General features: G+C 43.8%; 1 protein-coding gene across 2 annotated transcripts in view; it reads right to left on the bottom strand.

The window, feature by feature from the left end:
* The window catches only part of ddx10 (DEAD (Asp-Glu-Ala-Asp) box polypeptide 10), a 100,155-nt gene that overhangs the window by 28,905 nt on the left and 54,162 nt on the right, over positions 1-17,088 (bottom strand). For both annotated transcript variants that reach the window (XM_048982973.1, XM_048982974.1), the window contains 3 exons: positions 9,112-9,237; positions 8,160-8,324; positions 1,150-1,206 (listed from right to left, as the gene is read on the bottom strand). In XM_048982973.1, the coding sequence (XP_048838930.1) occupies positions 1,150-1,206; positions 8,160-8,324; positions 9,112-9,237 (348 nt within the window). The remainder of the gene's footprint in view (positions 1-1,149; positions 1,207-8,159; positions 8,325-9,111; positions 9,238-17,088) is intronic.

Genomic DNA, 17,088 nt, shown 5'->3' with positions numbered 1-17,088 from the left:
CCAGTAAACATTAACTTGGAGGCAGTGGCACGCGCGGCAGACTGGATCAGATCGGAGTGGCATGGTTCCGTCTTGTCCAGACAGCTGTCTCCTTACCTCACCAAGCAGCTCCACACACAATCCCCACTGTAGCTACTTAGCCACTTCCCAATCCAGATTTCTCAGCTTTAAAACAAGCAGGTATTTGTTTACTTCTGCAGATCGGTGTCTCCTAAATTTCAGTACAGCTCACCAAATGTCAGCCGCTGGAAAGCAGGCCTTTCTGTGCTTCTAATCGTAGTCAGGCTGTTACATAGCACAGGGCACCGGTACATCTTGGGTTCCTGTTCAACTCCCAGGCAGGAAAACAGCAAACATAACAGCTGCTTGGACCCTACAGAAGTGACTCATTTTATGTGCTTGAGCGGACAATATTTAACATTAGAATGTATCGTGTTTGTTCACTGAACAAAGCTGGAGGAAGTTGGGGGAGGATATTTGGTGTAATGCAGGCTTGTAAGCATCGTCTTCTATATGCAATTCTTGATTTAAAATCAATAGGAGAGCAGCTTTCGGGTTTGGCTTCCCTTGTGCTCAAATTGCTGACAGCATCACAGAACTTACATGCAATTAAAACCAGGGGAGCCAAACTTGTGCAGCGATACCAGCTTGAGTATTAGTTGCACCGAAAAGCACCTGCTCCATAAAAAGAAGCAGATTCGAATACGAAAAATCGACAGAGAGAATGTGACAGACACAGACTGTCTGCGTGCACAGTCACCCCGGCACTAACTGACACTAACTGGCCTACTTTGTGCACTCCAACCGTATAGCGCAGGTACGTGTCAACTGCAGTGGGTGCTGGTCTGTCATGGTGAGAGAAGCAGAATGTGAACAGTACATTCAGCTGCACACTGACATGGCCCACATGCTAACTGCGGCTACTGAGCTAATTACACAATTAATTCCATAATTAACGCCAATTTATTGTTGGGGAGGGGTGGAAAGTATTCCATGTTAGTTATATGGAAAATAAAGTAATTCCTGCTCTGTGGCACAAGGCAAATGGGGCGCAAACTCATAACAGAAAAGACTGGTTTCGTAAAATGCAGAATGTTTGCGTAACACGTGTCGAGCTGTTTGGAGAGACAGAGTGAAGATCACACCTACCTCTTTTTGTTTTTTGCTGGCTTCCTGCCTGGCAGCCCTCTCCTTCAGCCTTTTTGCCTGGAAAGTAGGGAGGGAGAGAGGGAGAGAGGGAGAGGGAGAGAGAGAGAGAGAGAGAGAGAGAGAGAGAGAATAAATCTTAATTAGTAAATTTGACAGTAATAATTCTGTACCCTTTGCAAGGTCTAACTGAAGGCAACACATGTACAGCATTCACTATATGCTCTAGTTCCAGGCAGGGCTGCGATTGGACGCCATGAAAGCTTTAAATCATGTGATTGGCCACCGGTGGGTGGGGGGACACACCAGATGCCGGACACGAGAAGAGGCGAACCCACCAATGTTTTAACTGCAAACAAGGAGAAGAAATGAGACGTGTGGACTGTACATAAACTATGGAATGAAAGGACAGGGGTGGCTTTGGCAGGAGAGGGGACTTAGAGAAGGGAGAAGGCAAATCAGACCAGATTCCATTGCTGCCACACTGCAGGAAGGAATGAGGGGGAATGGAGCTAAGTGTTGGATGCGGGAGGATAGACGCCCGCTAATGACGCTAACAGGGGAGTGTGGTGGCGTTGGGGCGGAGGCCGGCTCTAGCATAATAATGAGGGGGCACTCAGGCCAGCGCCCCCCCATCGCAGAATGCCAGGAGAGCCCTTTGCCGACTAGCTAATCCAGCCTGGCTGGACGTGTGGCATCTCATGCAGGTGTCCGTCAGAAGGCAGCGGCAACGTCAAAGGGGTCAGCGGCCATCTTTCATTTTCATTTCGTTGAGCTGAATGCCAAGGTCCATTCCTCGCAAGACATTTAAGAAGCCCTTACGTTTCTGCCTAGTTACTGCAGGGGTCAAACAGGCAAAGCTGGGGGTGTCGAGGAGAGGAGGAGTTTTGGGGAACCAAAGCCGTGGTAGCCATCAGTATGCTGGCATCCAGAGAGCGGGCTTGAAGCAGCATTTCCTAAAGCGTCATCATCTTCCATCTTCCTGAACGCAGGTAATTTCTTCGGTATATGATGGCATTCGATATAAGACCAGTACGCAAGTCATTTCTTCGGTATATGATGGCATTCGCTATATGACCTGTAGGCAGGTCATTTCTTCGGTATATGATGGCATTCGCTATATGACCTGTAGGCAGGTCATTTCTTCGGTATATGATGGCATTAGCTATATGACCTGTAGGCAGGTCATTTCTTTGGTATATGATGGCATTCGATATAAGACCTGTAGGCAGGTCATTTTTTCGGTATATGACAGCATTCGCTATATAACCTGCATGCAGGTCAGTGCATCACCTCAAAGCTCCACATTGCATGAAACAGATGTATTCAGTCCTTCAGTTCGTAGGAATCCATGGCAAACAGATGTCACAGCAGAATAGTGCTTATAGAGCGGACCTACTGTGCTATGATATGATCCAGATACAGCAAACTTATTTGATAACACACCCTTATTTATAACGCCCGTCCAGGAGAATGCTCTATTCTGTGTGACCTTTGACGCACTGCTGAACCCAGTAATCGCAGTAATGACAACACAGTTCACCGGATTTCATTAAATTTAATTTTATGTAACTAACATCTAGTATGTGCCTAATTCAAACCCTTGAGTTTAGTTCTCTGTGAAACTCTAAGATTATAAACTGATTCTTAATTAAATCACAGAGCTTTTATCTTCCATACCCGCTTGTCCTTTGCATGGTCACACAGGTTCGGAGAGTTTTCGCATTTTTAGTTTTTCCATAGCAGTCACTGATTTTATAAAATAGAGTTTTCCCTCATGGAGACCAGGAAACCAGTCCCCATAAGGGGGAAAAAAAACTGATATTTATCACATTATGGGGACATGAGTCCCCATAAGGATAGGTATACTCACTCACTCACACTCACACTCACACACACACACACACACACACACACACACAAACACACACACACACACACACACACACACAATTAGAAGAGACTCCTATTGGCCTTAAAGGAAAAAAGAATAATGTTGGTTAAATTCTAAATACATTTAATGGAAAAAGTGAGCCCCATTGAAGAACAATGTATGGTTGCTTTTCTGAGTTTGCCCAAACTTTCAGCTATGCACGTTTTCTTTGAGTACATACTTATCTGTATGCTATATTCTTCACAAGTTACTTTTAATCGAAGATGACTTTTAACTGCAGACTGCAGTGGGGAAAAAAACAATGGCTTTTAACTCTGTTTTAATTGTGTTTTGTGAGTCCTCATCTCGGAAAATCAATTAAAAGCATGCGTTTCCAAATAAATCATTCCCGCTTGACTAGACTGCTAAAATATCCTATCAGCTGTGCACTCTCAGCGCCAGCTGCGTACCTCTCCGCGTAGCTCTAACGAACTGCTGGTGTGGTGGGCCACTGGTCCCACAGTGCGGCGTTGGGCCAGCATTGTTGGCATATCACCAGCCACAGAGCTGCCAGCTTTGGTCAGCTAACTGGACTGAGATTTTCAATTTGAGACAAGTCTGCACACACATGCACACGCATTTATATGCATGTAAGAGTTTTAGTACCTTGTAAATAATCCATAAGGTTTACAAACTACCCCAGAGCTTCTGATGTAGCTAATTTTAGGTTTATAATGGAATAATATAGATTTGCCATAAGATTTCTTGTGTGTGAGAGTTTGAAAGCGTGAGAGTCAATGTAGGTGTCTGAGAGCTGGGGACGCTGCAGCCTGACCAATCACCCCTTCGCAGTCCTGCCCTCCCATAATGCATTTCACCAACACTGTTACATTTTTTGCCTTTTTGTTTTAGTTTCTGCAAGACGCCACCCTAACTGCCGCGACAGTGCATCAACGTCAACATCAGTATCAATATAAGCAAACATACTTCTCATGGTTACAATGAAATCTATGGATGTGTCAGTTAATGATCTAAAGAACCGTTTATTCCCTTTTGGGACTCAAGTCGCTGACATTTTGCAGTAAGAAAGTGTGTGTTTCTTTTTCCTAGCACCATGAAATCAAGTTGTTTTGATTTCAGCTTTTAGATGAATGGCAGATAAAGTGTACCTTGAAAGGAGGATAAAAATGTATCTTCAAAAATGCCCCACCTCATTAAAACCAGGGGGGCTAAAATGCTAATGCGATTACTAGATTTACCGATCAGAAATTGTTCTTGCTAAACTGCATTAATTGTGTCTTAATACCTGCTGAAATTTACGGTGTGAGTGCAAATCTTTTATTACTTCGTTTTGTAGGCATGCTCGAAAGAAAGCTTTCGAAAAAGCACTTCTCTGGATTGTGTAAGCAATAAAGCCTGTTAACGTTCCATTTTAGTTAATCCATATAACAGAGCATGTCAAAATTTATAAAGAAATGGTGAACCAAGATTAAAAAATAATTTTATCTAAACCTATCAGATTCATTTCTTAATTTCAAGTCTTGATGTGCCTTTTCTTTATATCTGTACTCATTTTTCTCCTTGTAATGAGCCTGGGAATTAAGGTCAGCCTGCTTGCAGCAACTGGCCTGTCTGAATATTCATCAGCTGATTCCAAGTGACACTGTCTCTCACTCTAATTTACTCTAATTTTCTTTTTTAACCAGCTTAATTTATGTGGGAGCTCTCATCTTTGAGATGATGGCTTGCTTATCAATGCTCTCCAGCTCTGCACAGACATCGTTCGGTATCAAAGCGTTTTTCATCATCCTGATTCTGCTTAGTCCACCAGCTGCACAAACACGGTAAACAATGAGCCACGCCTTCATACTTCCACACGGGTTCGGACAGACGGCTGCTTCGCTATGCCCCAAAACCACGACGGGAAGGAGTTCTCCAGTTGATCGGGCGTGGAGTCAAATTCGCCGAAGTCACAAAGACCAGAAAGGTGGCGAGAATCGTACTGTCGTGCCACAGAACGTCACCACACGTACACTTCCTGAAACTGACTGCTGGAGATAAGTCACTGGAGAACTAGCTTTGATTTTTTTTTTTTTTTTTTTTTGCAGAAGCAGGTTTTTTTTGGGGCAATACAACCATCTGTCTCAGTTCTCCATGCTGCGCTGAAGCCATCTCCAAATGCCTGACAAGAATTGTGGATGAGGGTTTTTTTTTAGCACACCAAACTGATCTTCAGCACCTGTTCGTCAGAAACCTTTCTGGAAAGTCAGCGCTGATGGAAGGTCTTTCTCCGCCTCCTTACTTCTGCTGCAAATCAAACGTCAGGCTCTGATCTACCCAAGTAACGGGCAACATCCTCAAATGGCATCTGAAGTAACTTTGGCAATCCCCCCCCCCCACTAAACATTACTCAGGCTTTTTAACATGGCAAAATGAAGACCGTCATTTTTATTCTATGATTTTAATCAACATACCCAAAATGACTTAATCTGACTGCATGCTAATTAAAACGCAATTGTATGTAAGCCTGATAAAGTTATCAATAGATTTTTTTTTATATAGAAAGAGCTAAGAAAAGCTAATAAAAAATATATATCAACAAACAAACAGTTCTGCTTGGAATGTCAGACAAAATACTTTTTTTGCTTGTTCTTATTTATGTGGAAAAACTATCAAATGGTATTTTATCAGTCTCAGCATTCCTTCATTCAGGACCTGCTGCACTATTGGCATACTGCAAAGATCTCGGCAATCCGTACAGCTAACCCATGAAAGACAGGCAGCTTTCAAAAGGAACGAGGAGATCCAAGTAGCTCTCGACGTCTCGAAACGGATTTGACCTTTGGTTCATGTAGATTGCTGGACGCAAAGCTTAACATGTACCCGAGACACGTAAGGGCCGAGCATCAGAGCTGCCGGATAGATCCATGTTTTTCAAACAGAACTGCAACATGTAAAAAGAAAGACTGTCTAGTGTATACGAGTCTGACAGGACTGCTGATAAATACTTCATAAGTGCTAGGTAGAGATCGCGGTCAATGGCTCAGCACTTCAATCTCCACCCATTACAAAGTCATGCAAAATGGGCAGTCCACTCGGCCCAGTGTTTGACGACATCTTGGAGCAATCCCAAGTTGTACCATGGTGAATATTTTCCCCATTTGGGTGTTTTGGTCCATCCTGCAAACAATAGCAAAATCTTGTGCGGCGCTCAAGATAACTGCTTGAGTTAACCATAAAATTAGAAATGGAGTCGCCTGTCACCTCATCGCAATCATATATTCTCACACAAATCCATCCATTTTAGTTAAAGGCGGCAGCTGAGAGTGCCATTCAAAGAAAGACAAAAAAAAACAGCCATATTGTTTCCAGAGAGCTTTCAAGTCCATTGGTGGGAAATGAGACACGACGTCAAGATACACGTGTAGAAACCACATGCAAGTTCCTTCCATGTGCAGCAATTCTGCTGTCAAGGGACATAGCAGCCAGCTGGCTCATTTTCACAAGATCTTAAAGAACGACGGCTTCATCAAGCACTAGCTGAAACTCGACAGATACCGCTGCATTGTGGGATAGCACATCCGTTACCGCTTGATGTTAAGTCAAGGTGGTAGTGGCAGATTTCTCCGAAGCCGAGGCAGATTCAGCAGAGGCTGGTAAGTCGTGGTGGCTAAGGGCATCTGCCAAACAGGGTGGCATTACATTTGGCACGATGTGGAACTTTTCCTCCTCATGCCAGAATTTGCATCGGTCCCTGACTAAGCAGCCATTATTAGATCTGCATTACCGGACCCGTCCGTCTGAAAAAGTCTCACAGCTGAGCCCCGTGTCAAGAGCCAACTACGTCCAGGAGTGATATCAATGACTGCCCGGCCCATCGATTAGGGCTGGCGGTCACAGCACGTATTTCTTAGAGCCTAATATATTAAACATTGACTTTCACGCACGAGTGCATGATGAAAATGATACAATTAGATGAATTTCAATGTTCCCCCTCCCCGAAATCTTCCACATCTTATTCATTTTCAAGACATTTTCTGGTCTGGAAAACACCATTGGAAGCATCCTGTGGCATTTTCAGGACAGTAAAGACAGAAACATGCCGTCCAAGAAAACTGGGATACTGGGTGTGCTTGACCACAACATTAATGACGAACAAACACTCACAGGCTGAAGGGTAACACCGAGATTTCCGTAACACTGATGCCTCGTGCGGCAGTCGATGACGAGTGAGAATCTGTCACAGAATACGATGGAGCCTTCTGGTCATTACGGCAAAAAAAATTTGGGACTCGTTTAAGAAAAGAAAAGAAAACACACCCATATGTTTTCTGGTGATAGGGAAGGCCTCAGTAGGGCATGATAACCGCATGGTGATGCAATGAGAGATTAAGTAAATCTGCTCAATTGCCGATTTACAATTAAAACCTCTCTCTCTCTTTCTCTCTATTCTTCAGCGCCCCCCCCCCCAACAAACAAAAACCCCCATGATTTCGAAGTGGACCTCAGCAACTTGCAGCACCTTAAACCTGCATCTGGCTGAGGCTACACTTCAATCATTCAAAAGTAATAAGCTGCTCCTCTGTGATGATAGCGAGGACGCACCCTGAGGGTCTATCAGCAGTAAAACATTACATAAATTATTGGTAGCCTGCTTGTGCAGATTACATCACACGTTCTAATGAACCGCTAAAGTTGGCACAAAAGTTGGTCCACTTAAAGTTACAGACAAGTAAGGTATTTGAGAGTTACTGGAGAAAAACAGGGAAATGCTTAAATTCCTGTGATACTTGCAAAGGGCGCTTTATTCTGGCCCTGGGGAGAGAAGCTTTTCGGACAGCTGGAGCTGACTGCAGCCTGATTTTGACAGCTTATTCCTGGGCCGGAGGGACTGATCTCTGCCCGGCTCCACCCTGTACCTCCCAAAGGGGAGATAAACGCACATAAATCTGAACCTGTCAAGTCAGGATTGGTAGAAGCTGACTCTTTGTACACATGGCCACCAAGACTTGCACTTCTTAAATAGACCTTGTTTACAAGCCCAACATTTCATTTGGTTGACACAAACTTTGGAGAATGTGCAGCCCCCTCCCCTCTACCCCCCACCGATGTAACTATAGGACCCCCCCCGTTGTCCTACCCTGTGTTTCTCCTTCACTTTGCGGCTGTACTCCTGTTTGTCGAACTCCTGGTCCTCGATGCGCAGTCTCTCGCGGGCCTTCTCCACGTTGATGCCGGACGGCTCCTCGCCGTCTGAGCCAGCTGGTGCGGCCGTCCTCTGTAGCGGGGGCCACTGCTGCACCATCTGGATGACCGACACCGGGACTGAGTTTAATTAACACGCTCGCCTTCCCATCACTCGCCGCGGGTCAAAAAATGATCCGCTGGCCATGCTCTCGGTGGTAAGTATATGGGGGACGCTATCAGTTCAGGACAATCTCTTAGTTTGACCAAGGACCAATAGACTGCACAAAATTCTTAATTGCATCCCAGTGCTCGCTGCAGCATGTACTGCCCCATTGCTAATTCTGATTCAGATGACTGCATGTATCTGTGAATTTAAGTGACAAAAAGGTTTACGCTTGTGCAACCCAAATCCAACTTTATAGGATGCTAACACAGCACACAGGCAAGAGACTATAAATGCAATGGACTTAACAGACTGAAGGCATTTCTATTGTCAGCTGGCCAGCAGGCAGAAAAAAAACTGCACTGCTGAACTAAAATAAGCTTTTGTTCAGTTATTCATAAGTTTGTTCCTACGATACCATGGCAACCGGCTGCATATGACCAATTACTATTGATATTATGCAGTTTCACGGATAATCTTTTGCGTTCAGAAAGATTTATGGTGACATAAGAATAAGGTGTAGGACTGATGCTTCAAAAACACAACGCTGCAGAAGGCAATGAGAAGCATCGGTGATCGTCCTGATGCCTACTTAGAGTCCCATCAGATCCGCAACATGAGAACCTGCACTCAAACCCCCCAGGGACACGAGGTTTGACTTCTTATCGTATTTGGCACATGCTCCTGTATCGGACTTATTTCCAAATCAAATTAGCACCGAGGCTAAAATGCTAATGCACACCTCTCCGTCTTCAGTGAAGGTTATCCTGGTATTGACTTTTAATTTTCTCTTTAGGACTTTCTTGACTTCTTTGAACTTCGACTCTTTTCCTGGATTCTTCTTAGGTGCCTTTTCCTCCTTCTCTTCCTAAAAAAGATGCAGAGAGTTTATCACATTTATTGAAAGTTTACTGCAAACAGATACATTGCATAAATATTGCAGTAAAGTGTATTACTGATGATGTCAATCATATTATCTATCCATCTGTTATCCATCCATCCATCCATCCATCCTGTTCGCCCCATGTTTTCTGTTTTATTCTCAGGTAAATGTTCCCCAGATTCAGGGATGCTGGCAAAGGCAACGCAAACCTTCGCCCATCCAGGCCCAAGAACGACGACAGACCCCTGTGAAGTGCTGTTTGTTTCCCTCACTCAGATACTGCAGCTGCACACTGGCGATACAGAACAGCCTGTCCCACAATGGCACCAGTCCTAGGTGTATAGTTACATAACGTCAAAGTGAACTTATTTTTAGGGCAGTGGGACATGCATTTTAAACTAGAAAGGCTACCGGAAGGACAATTGTCAGCTTGAGGATAAAGATCGTACCTTAACCAATCCCCCGGCAATGACATCTTTTTATAACAGAACTGTATCGTGGACTCAGAGGCTCAGAGGGTAGCAATGCTGCCTTTTGGGGGGGGGGGGTTGGAATCCTACTTTTGCAGTGTGTAAGTCTGTGTATCTGTGTGTGTGTGTGTGTGTGTGTGTGTGTGTGTGTGTGTGTGTATCTGTGTGTCTGTGTCTGTGTCTGTCTGTGTATCTGTGTGTGTGTGTGTGCGCATGGGTGTGCATGCGTGTGTGGAGTTTGCATGATTGTATGGGTACACATGGAGGCTCTGTGGTGACGACCTGCCCCCAGTGTACCCCAACCCTGGGTGGCCCAGAGTTAGGCGCCCCCCCCCTTCCAGCCAGACCCTGACCAGGATAAGCACTCGCTAACAGCTTGGTCATTAAAATTATAGGTAATGCTTTACATTAACTGCACCTTCATAATACACACGACACACAGTCAGTTTACTGTGCTACGGCATGAACTGTTAGATAACCGTTTCAAAAGTTACGCACAAATTCTCTAAAAAGAAGTGCCTTTTAATATTAAACGCATTTAGAATTTTCCATATATTAGTATAAATGCCCGTTTTAACTAAAACCGAACTACCATTTTTACATTTTTCTGCCATAAAAGTTATTCTACTGAACACAATTTTTGTCATAAAGAGCAATTTATTGCTCATTAAAACAGCAGAGCAGAGGATTCCCGAAAACTATCAAAAATCCATTAAATGTTAATATGGAGCAAACAAAACAGAAGGCAAAAAATTCAATAATTAGAAAAAGAACAAAACCAGCCTGTTTCTTTTTAAGGCTTTTAAAACGGTGTTTGGTTGTTATTCATTCCAAACACGGCAAGGAATTACAAAAAGTGAAAAATGCTCGATGACAAATAATGAGATTGTAACTTATAACTTGTAATAGAACCTAAAAACAGAAGCCGGCATACTTTCTTGTGCTTAATCAGGCCTGCCTTTCAATTAACATTCTTATGTTTTTTCAACAAATAAGAGTGGAAAATACATGGAGATGTTTCATCAAAATACACTGAAGGCTGTGTAGCAAACAGCAGAAACCAGCAGCGACTCCTAACTGGCCACACGAAATCTCGGACTGGTGGGCCCCAGGTAGTCTGGAGAATTATCGGGGGGGGGGGGGGGGGGGGGGTAAGAGTGGCACCGAGCTGCAAAAAAGCAGACCTGAGAGAGACCAGGCTGGCGACAGCCTGACCCAGCCATACTGTGCGGTGCAGTGTTGATTGAAGATTTCATTTTTATATTATTTTCAATTTGCATTTGAAATCAAGTTTTTGGTATGATTTCTTTATTAAGATGTATTTCTATTTAGTTTTTAGATATTTTTGTTTCAGTTTTAGTAATTTCTAGGGAGCTATTCTAGCTGTAGAGCTATTTTATGTGTCTGATCTTTAGAGAATCCTACATGAAAACACAGCAAAGTCCTCGAGATGGGTAACACATGCTCCAGGTATCATTAACGGTAATTAATTAAATAGGATCTTATTTCAGGGGGCTTTCTCGTACTTTTCTGTTCATGACCGGTAACCCTGTTGTGAAGCCTTTGTTAACCTCGGCCCACCAAGACAGTCACGCGCTACCAGCCGCTGACGGGGCGCGCAGCCCCCCTCCCCCCGAAACGGGCCACACTTTAGCTGCGCGCTTCCCCATCATCAAGCCAAGGGCGCGGGGCGGGGCGATGGGCATCACCCAAACACCCAAACATCGCTCAGGGCAGCCAGGCACCGCCCGCCCGGGCGGTTTCTATGGTGCCACGCTGACAAACATCGTGATGGAAAGAGCAGCGAACAAGACAGACATGTAAACAGAAACAGGAGGTCAACAAAAGGCAAAAAAAAACAACATGCCCGTACCTGAAAGCGAGAGATCACCTTCCAGGAAGGGAAAATAGCTGAAATGAACCTGCAGTTTGAGTCCTGGGCCGAGGATATGGCACTGACAGACTATGTGCAGGACTCCCACTGCCTATTCTATAATATAAAACATTTTGCTGGGGCATTAAAATACTTATGCTAAAACTTACACATTCGCATGTGGGCTACTACGATGACTCTGCAGGCAGCATTTTCCTTTCCGTGGACAGGACTCCCGGAAACGGCACACCTCGACCTACCCGCGATCCAGGCGGAGATGAGCTCCGAGCAAAGCGAGCAGGATAATTGTATTTTATATCAGTTGGAAGTGATGAAAGAAGCAGATGCACACTGGAAGCAAAATTACAGCCCGCGATCGATTCAGTCCGCCGACTGAAAGCGCTACAATGGAGGATGATCCCAAAGCAAATATTTTGCACCTCTTTCATGCACTGGGGGGGGAGGGGGGCACGACACTCGCTGGGAGTTCATTATGTGTGGCTCAGCTCAAAATTGCGATTAATCATTTAAGGCGAGCGTGCGGCTTCATCTGGAGTCTGTTATCTGCACTGGCTTTTGCTCGCGGAAGAAGTTATTCTCTTCAGCTTGGAGGTGCAGTTTCTCTCATATTTTACAAAGAGGAAGAGTGTGACCCCCCCTCCCCCTCCCCAGGGCAGTAATAAAACAAGGCCTCTGAATATTACATCAGTTAGCGCGGCCCGGCCTGCTGAATCAGCACACGGTGAAACTCATAAATACTGCATACTGTGTTGTGACACTGTCCTCAGAATTAAACGACATTAAGAGCTTTATTGGGCTGCATAGTCTCTAAATAGGCACCCAAGCACTTTGAAACCAATATACCATGTGATGGACTAATCTTTTCCTAGGTCAGCTAATTTATCCTAAGCATTGCTTACATTGTTCTCCCATTTGTTAGTTTTGCTGAAGCATCCACTTCCATCTTTAGCACATTATCACCACAAAGCGACAAGCTGAATCACTTCCAGAAATTATTTCAAACTGAATGTATATTTCATTATCCCATATATCATTAAAATAAACAGCTTTTGTAGTCAACTTTGGTCAGCTCTCATAAACTCCAGAAAAGAAAAATCGCTGGATATTTTCCTTTGACGTGCTTAAGTTTTAGCTAAATAGGTTTCAGGTAGCTTACGTTATAGGTAGCTATGTTTTACGGAGATTGCATTTTGGATAGCTATGCTTTAGTCACTCTTACAACACATAAGTAACTTAGGTGGGAGGAAATATAATGACTGGATTGTACAGACACAGTTTTGACAGTAAATTGCTTTTCGCTTGACCGTGTAGCATGACATTGACCTATTTTGTTAGCAGAACACAAAAAAACAGTCCATCTCCTCTGAGATGTTTATCTAAATTGTTTTCAGCCTAAGGCCGGGAGGCTTAAAAGTCGACAGAAACACAAACAACCACGACCCGATCACCCTCCCCCGCCTGATGACTGTTCTCAGCACAGATAGTCCCCAAAATGTTTCCAGGCAGGATAACACATAAAAATGATCAATATTTTAATGGCCATTTTGCCCCAAAAATGACTAAAATATTAAGCGGACACGAAACTCATTGAGAAGTCATTCATATTCAAAATCCATTTACAGAAGCCATTACCTAAAGAGATGAAACTCTAGGCAGAGGCAAACACTACATGACAGCAAGAGCAGCATAAAAGGGGAACGGAAGGACAATTCTAGGGCCCCAAAAAATCTGGACCCTAACTGGATCAGTCTGGGTTGGGGGCCAAATACGATATTCATTCACGGGGCCTCAAATCTCTACCATGACGAAGCAGTGCTTATGGTTCTAGAGCAGCTATTCAACACCAATTCTGCGTACTCGGTATTGCTATGTTTCTACTCTGAAGTTCTCTGTTGTATTTTTATGTCACCAGAACCACGCCCAGAGTAGCTCTGCATGCCAAACAAGCATGTCTGCATAGCTTCTCATTCTGTATCTCCCAAGGCCTTTGGAACATTACAAATCAAATTTAGGGGCTGGAGAAACAATACCTGAGGAATTCTAATTCTTAACCTTCTCGGTTTAATGAACACATTATGCGAAATGTGAGAAGGGGCGCCTGGACGTGATTTTGAAACATGGAAAAAAGCTCTCCGTTACGGCTCTGCATTTTTAATACGATAATATTACTGTGGACCCCGCTGCATCAGGCACATAGATTTTGCAAAGTGTGCCAAGCTTTTTAAAATGGACAGTTTTCCAAGGAACCAGATACAGACAGACACCCACCTGGGGGGCTGTAAGCACAAGGTCGTCGGTTCAAACCCAGCATCAGCACGTCTGCAGGTCCTTTAGCAAGGCCCTTAACCCCCAGCTCCTTCTCGCACCTAATAGAATATGAGTCAATATGAAGAATTCAGCGCTTTACCCAGGCTGCCAGACACATCATCTCGCTACTTTTTTATGGACAGTTTCTGAGCCGAGATCCTAAACACTGGGAAAAACTCCGCCAAATCTCCACTTCAGAACTCAAATTACTCTCACCATATTGCTGGAAACTAAATTCCCTGACAGTCAGTGACTTAATGTTTTAAGCAGTTAAAGGCACGCATAGGTAAGAAGCAACCACCTAATTAAACAGTCGTCTGGAAATTGTCAGGAAGTACAATCTGTTTAGTAATTGACTAAGACTCAGGACTAGTGAGAAGACTCAAATCTGGTAGCATTTCATGATTTATGACTAACCACTGAGAAAGTCAAATGAAAAGATGAGTAACAAGGATTATTCTGAGCCTGTAAAGCACCCTGGGTAAGCAAAAGAGACAAGCACAATACTCACTAGGGCATGAAGTCATTTTAACTCGCACTGTTTCTGAGCAAATTGTTAGAATGTAGAATATTCCTCGGTAATCTGTGATTTAACACACACACAGACACACATTTGTATTCCTATCTTTGTGAGGACTCTCCATTCGTTTCTATGGGCAAAACCCTAATCCCAACACGGCGACCTTAACCTCTACTCAGCCTTAACCTTAACCATAAGTGACCAAATAAAATACAAGACTTTTGGTATTTTTAGTTTTTTGATTGCAGTCACAGACTATAATAAAATTGAGTTTCCTCTCGTGTGTCCCCACAACGTCAAAATAACAGTTTATCACATTTTGCAGACATTTGCAGTAAAAAACTGGAAGCAATGGAAGTTCAGATGGTACTTCTAACCATTGGGAGCTGAGGAATCTCGATGTGGCTGAACGAACACACTCACTGTCAGTGTTTTTAGTGGTATAATAGAACCAGCAGGATTCAGAGGCAGACTCTGTCTGGTGGGTTTGCTAGAAATCTAAATATAATGTAATTGGTGCAACTGTAGCACTATAGACCAATCAGCTACAAGAAAGCGACAAAGATGTGCTGTCCGCAAAAGCAGGAGGGATCACTATTGTGGGATTAAAAAACAAAATTCAGATGAGCTCATCAGACACACAGAGGTATTAATTTATCCCATTGTGGACAAATCAGCGTGGCAAATTCAAACGGCAAATTCCACCAAAGATGGAGAAGGAGATGGAGCAGCCAGCAGCAGCAGCAGCAGCAAGTGAACCACGATAAAGTAACAAACGACAGTGCTGATTAAAGATGAAGGGAACTGAGGGGATCCGCGATGGCGCAGAAGGCGAGAGGCGCCGCGCCAAGCGGGCCAGCACTGCGGGGGAGCCCTGGCTCCCTGGGCCAGTGGGGGGCACAGAGGCACATTACCGCCGGTGTGGAGCATGTCGCTGTCAGCAAGGCCGGCTTCACCTCACCCCAACACCGGTACAACGGTATAAGAAGGAATAAGATGTGCGGAAATCCTGCGTTTCTATGTCGCAGGGAATCCAAAGCCTGCCAGTGACATGAGAGAGTGACGCGCTCTGTCGCGAAATTGGTTTCAGCCGATTAAAGAATCCAGACAGTTTGAATGGCAGCAAAATGAGGATTCAGACTGCCTGAAAATATTAAGTGTTTCTATATTTAAACCCTAACCCGTCAACCCGCTAAACCTTTCCAAGAAATCGCTGCCCATTTAAAAAAAGGACCTTAAATCATTATAGAACATTTATAAAGCTAATGCAAAAAAAAAATAATAATAATAAATTAGAAAACATTTATTTTGTTAGGTTGAGGAGGGCATTAAGAAAAAAAGCACATATGCATAGAAAATTTACATTGTAAAGTAAATATATGAGATTAATCTGATCCATAGTCCAAGCCAGATCAACACCCTGAACTGTTGGGACTGGAAGCCAGACCAACACCGGTCTCTCGCGCGCGCACACACACACACACACACACACACACACACACACACACACACACACACATACACAGACACACACACACACACATACACAGACACACACACACACACACACACACACACACACACACACACACACACACAGACACACAGACACACACACACAGACACACAGACACGTCGGGTACACCTGTCCTTATGGGGCCCGCTCATTCACTTCTATGGGAAAAATGCTAACGCTAACTATGACAACCTTAGCCCCCAACCTGCCCTAACCATAACCTTAGGTAACCAAGCAAAATACAAGACTTTTTGCATTTTTAGTTTTTCCATAGCGGTCACTGATTTTTATACAATAAAGTTTTCCCTCATGGGGACCAGGAAACCGGTCCCCATAAGGGGAAAAAAAACGGATATTTATCATATTATGGGGACATTGTGTCCCCATAAGTATAGGTATACCCACTTACACACACACACACACACACACACCTACCTACCTTTGTGGAGACCATCCATTCATTTCTATGGGCAAAACCCCAATGACAACCTTAACCCCTACCCAGCCCTAACCTTAACCATAAGTAACCAAACAAAATATAAGACTTTTGGAAATTTTAGTTTTTTGATTGCATTCACAGATTCTTCTAAAACTGAAAGGTCCCCACAACATCAAAATTAGCAGGTTTTTCATCACCTTGAGAGGACATTTGGTTCCCACGACATAATGTATATCAGACACACATGGCGATTTAGAGATAGCAGTTAGCCTAAATTCCTGGCTGCCGACTGTGGGAGGAAGACCGTGTGACACAGGGAGAAAATGCCAACGTCACGCACACGCAGAGCGGGGGCTGCTCACACGTCCCTGGCCTGGTAGAGTGAAGCGACAGACCAACTCAGTGAGTCACCAAGCGACCCCTTTTATTTTATATACAATCTCCAAATGACCAAGCTCTTTGATAAACATTCATACTTCTCAAAATTGTGTGAATGCCCAAGCTACTTGTAATTTAACTCGCTTGCAAACTAAAAGCACTAATTTCCCTAAACTGCATTTTTAAGTGCGACACAATAATCAGAGATTATTTGTCATCTGAAAATCTTGCAAAACAATACAAAAAGGAGTTTCTCAATTTGGATTTTTAGCTAAACAACAACTGATCATTACAGATGCACAAGCCGCCACT

The sequence above is a fragment of the Brienomyrus brachyistius genome, chromosome 18 (genome assembly GCF_023856365.1).
Source record: "Brienomyrus brachyistius isolate T26 chromosome 18, BBRACH_0.4, whole genome shotgun sequence".
NCBI lineage: Eukaryota > Metazoa > Chordata > Actinopteri > Osteoglossiformes > Mormyridae > Brienomyrus > Brienomyrus brachyistius.
Note: the sequence above shows the minus strand (reverse complement) of the source record. Positions and strands in the feature narration are given on the sequence as shown.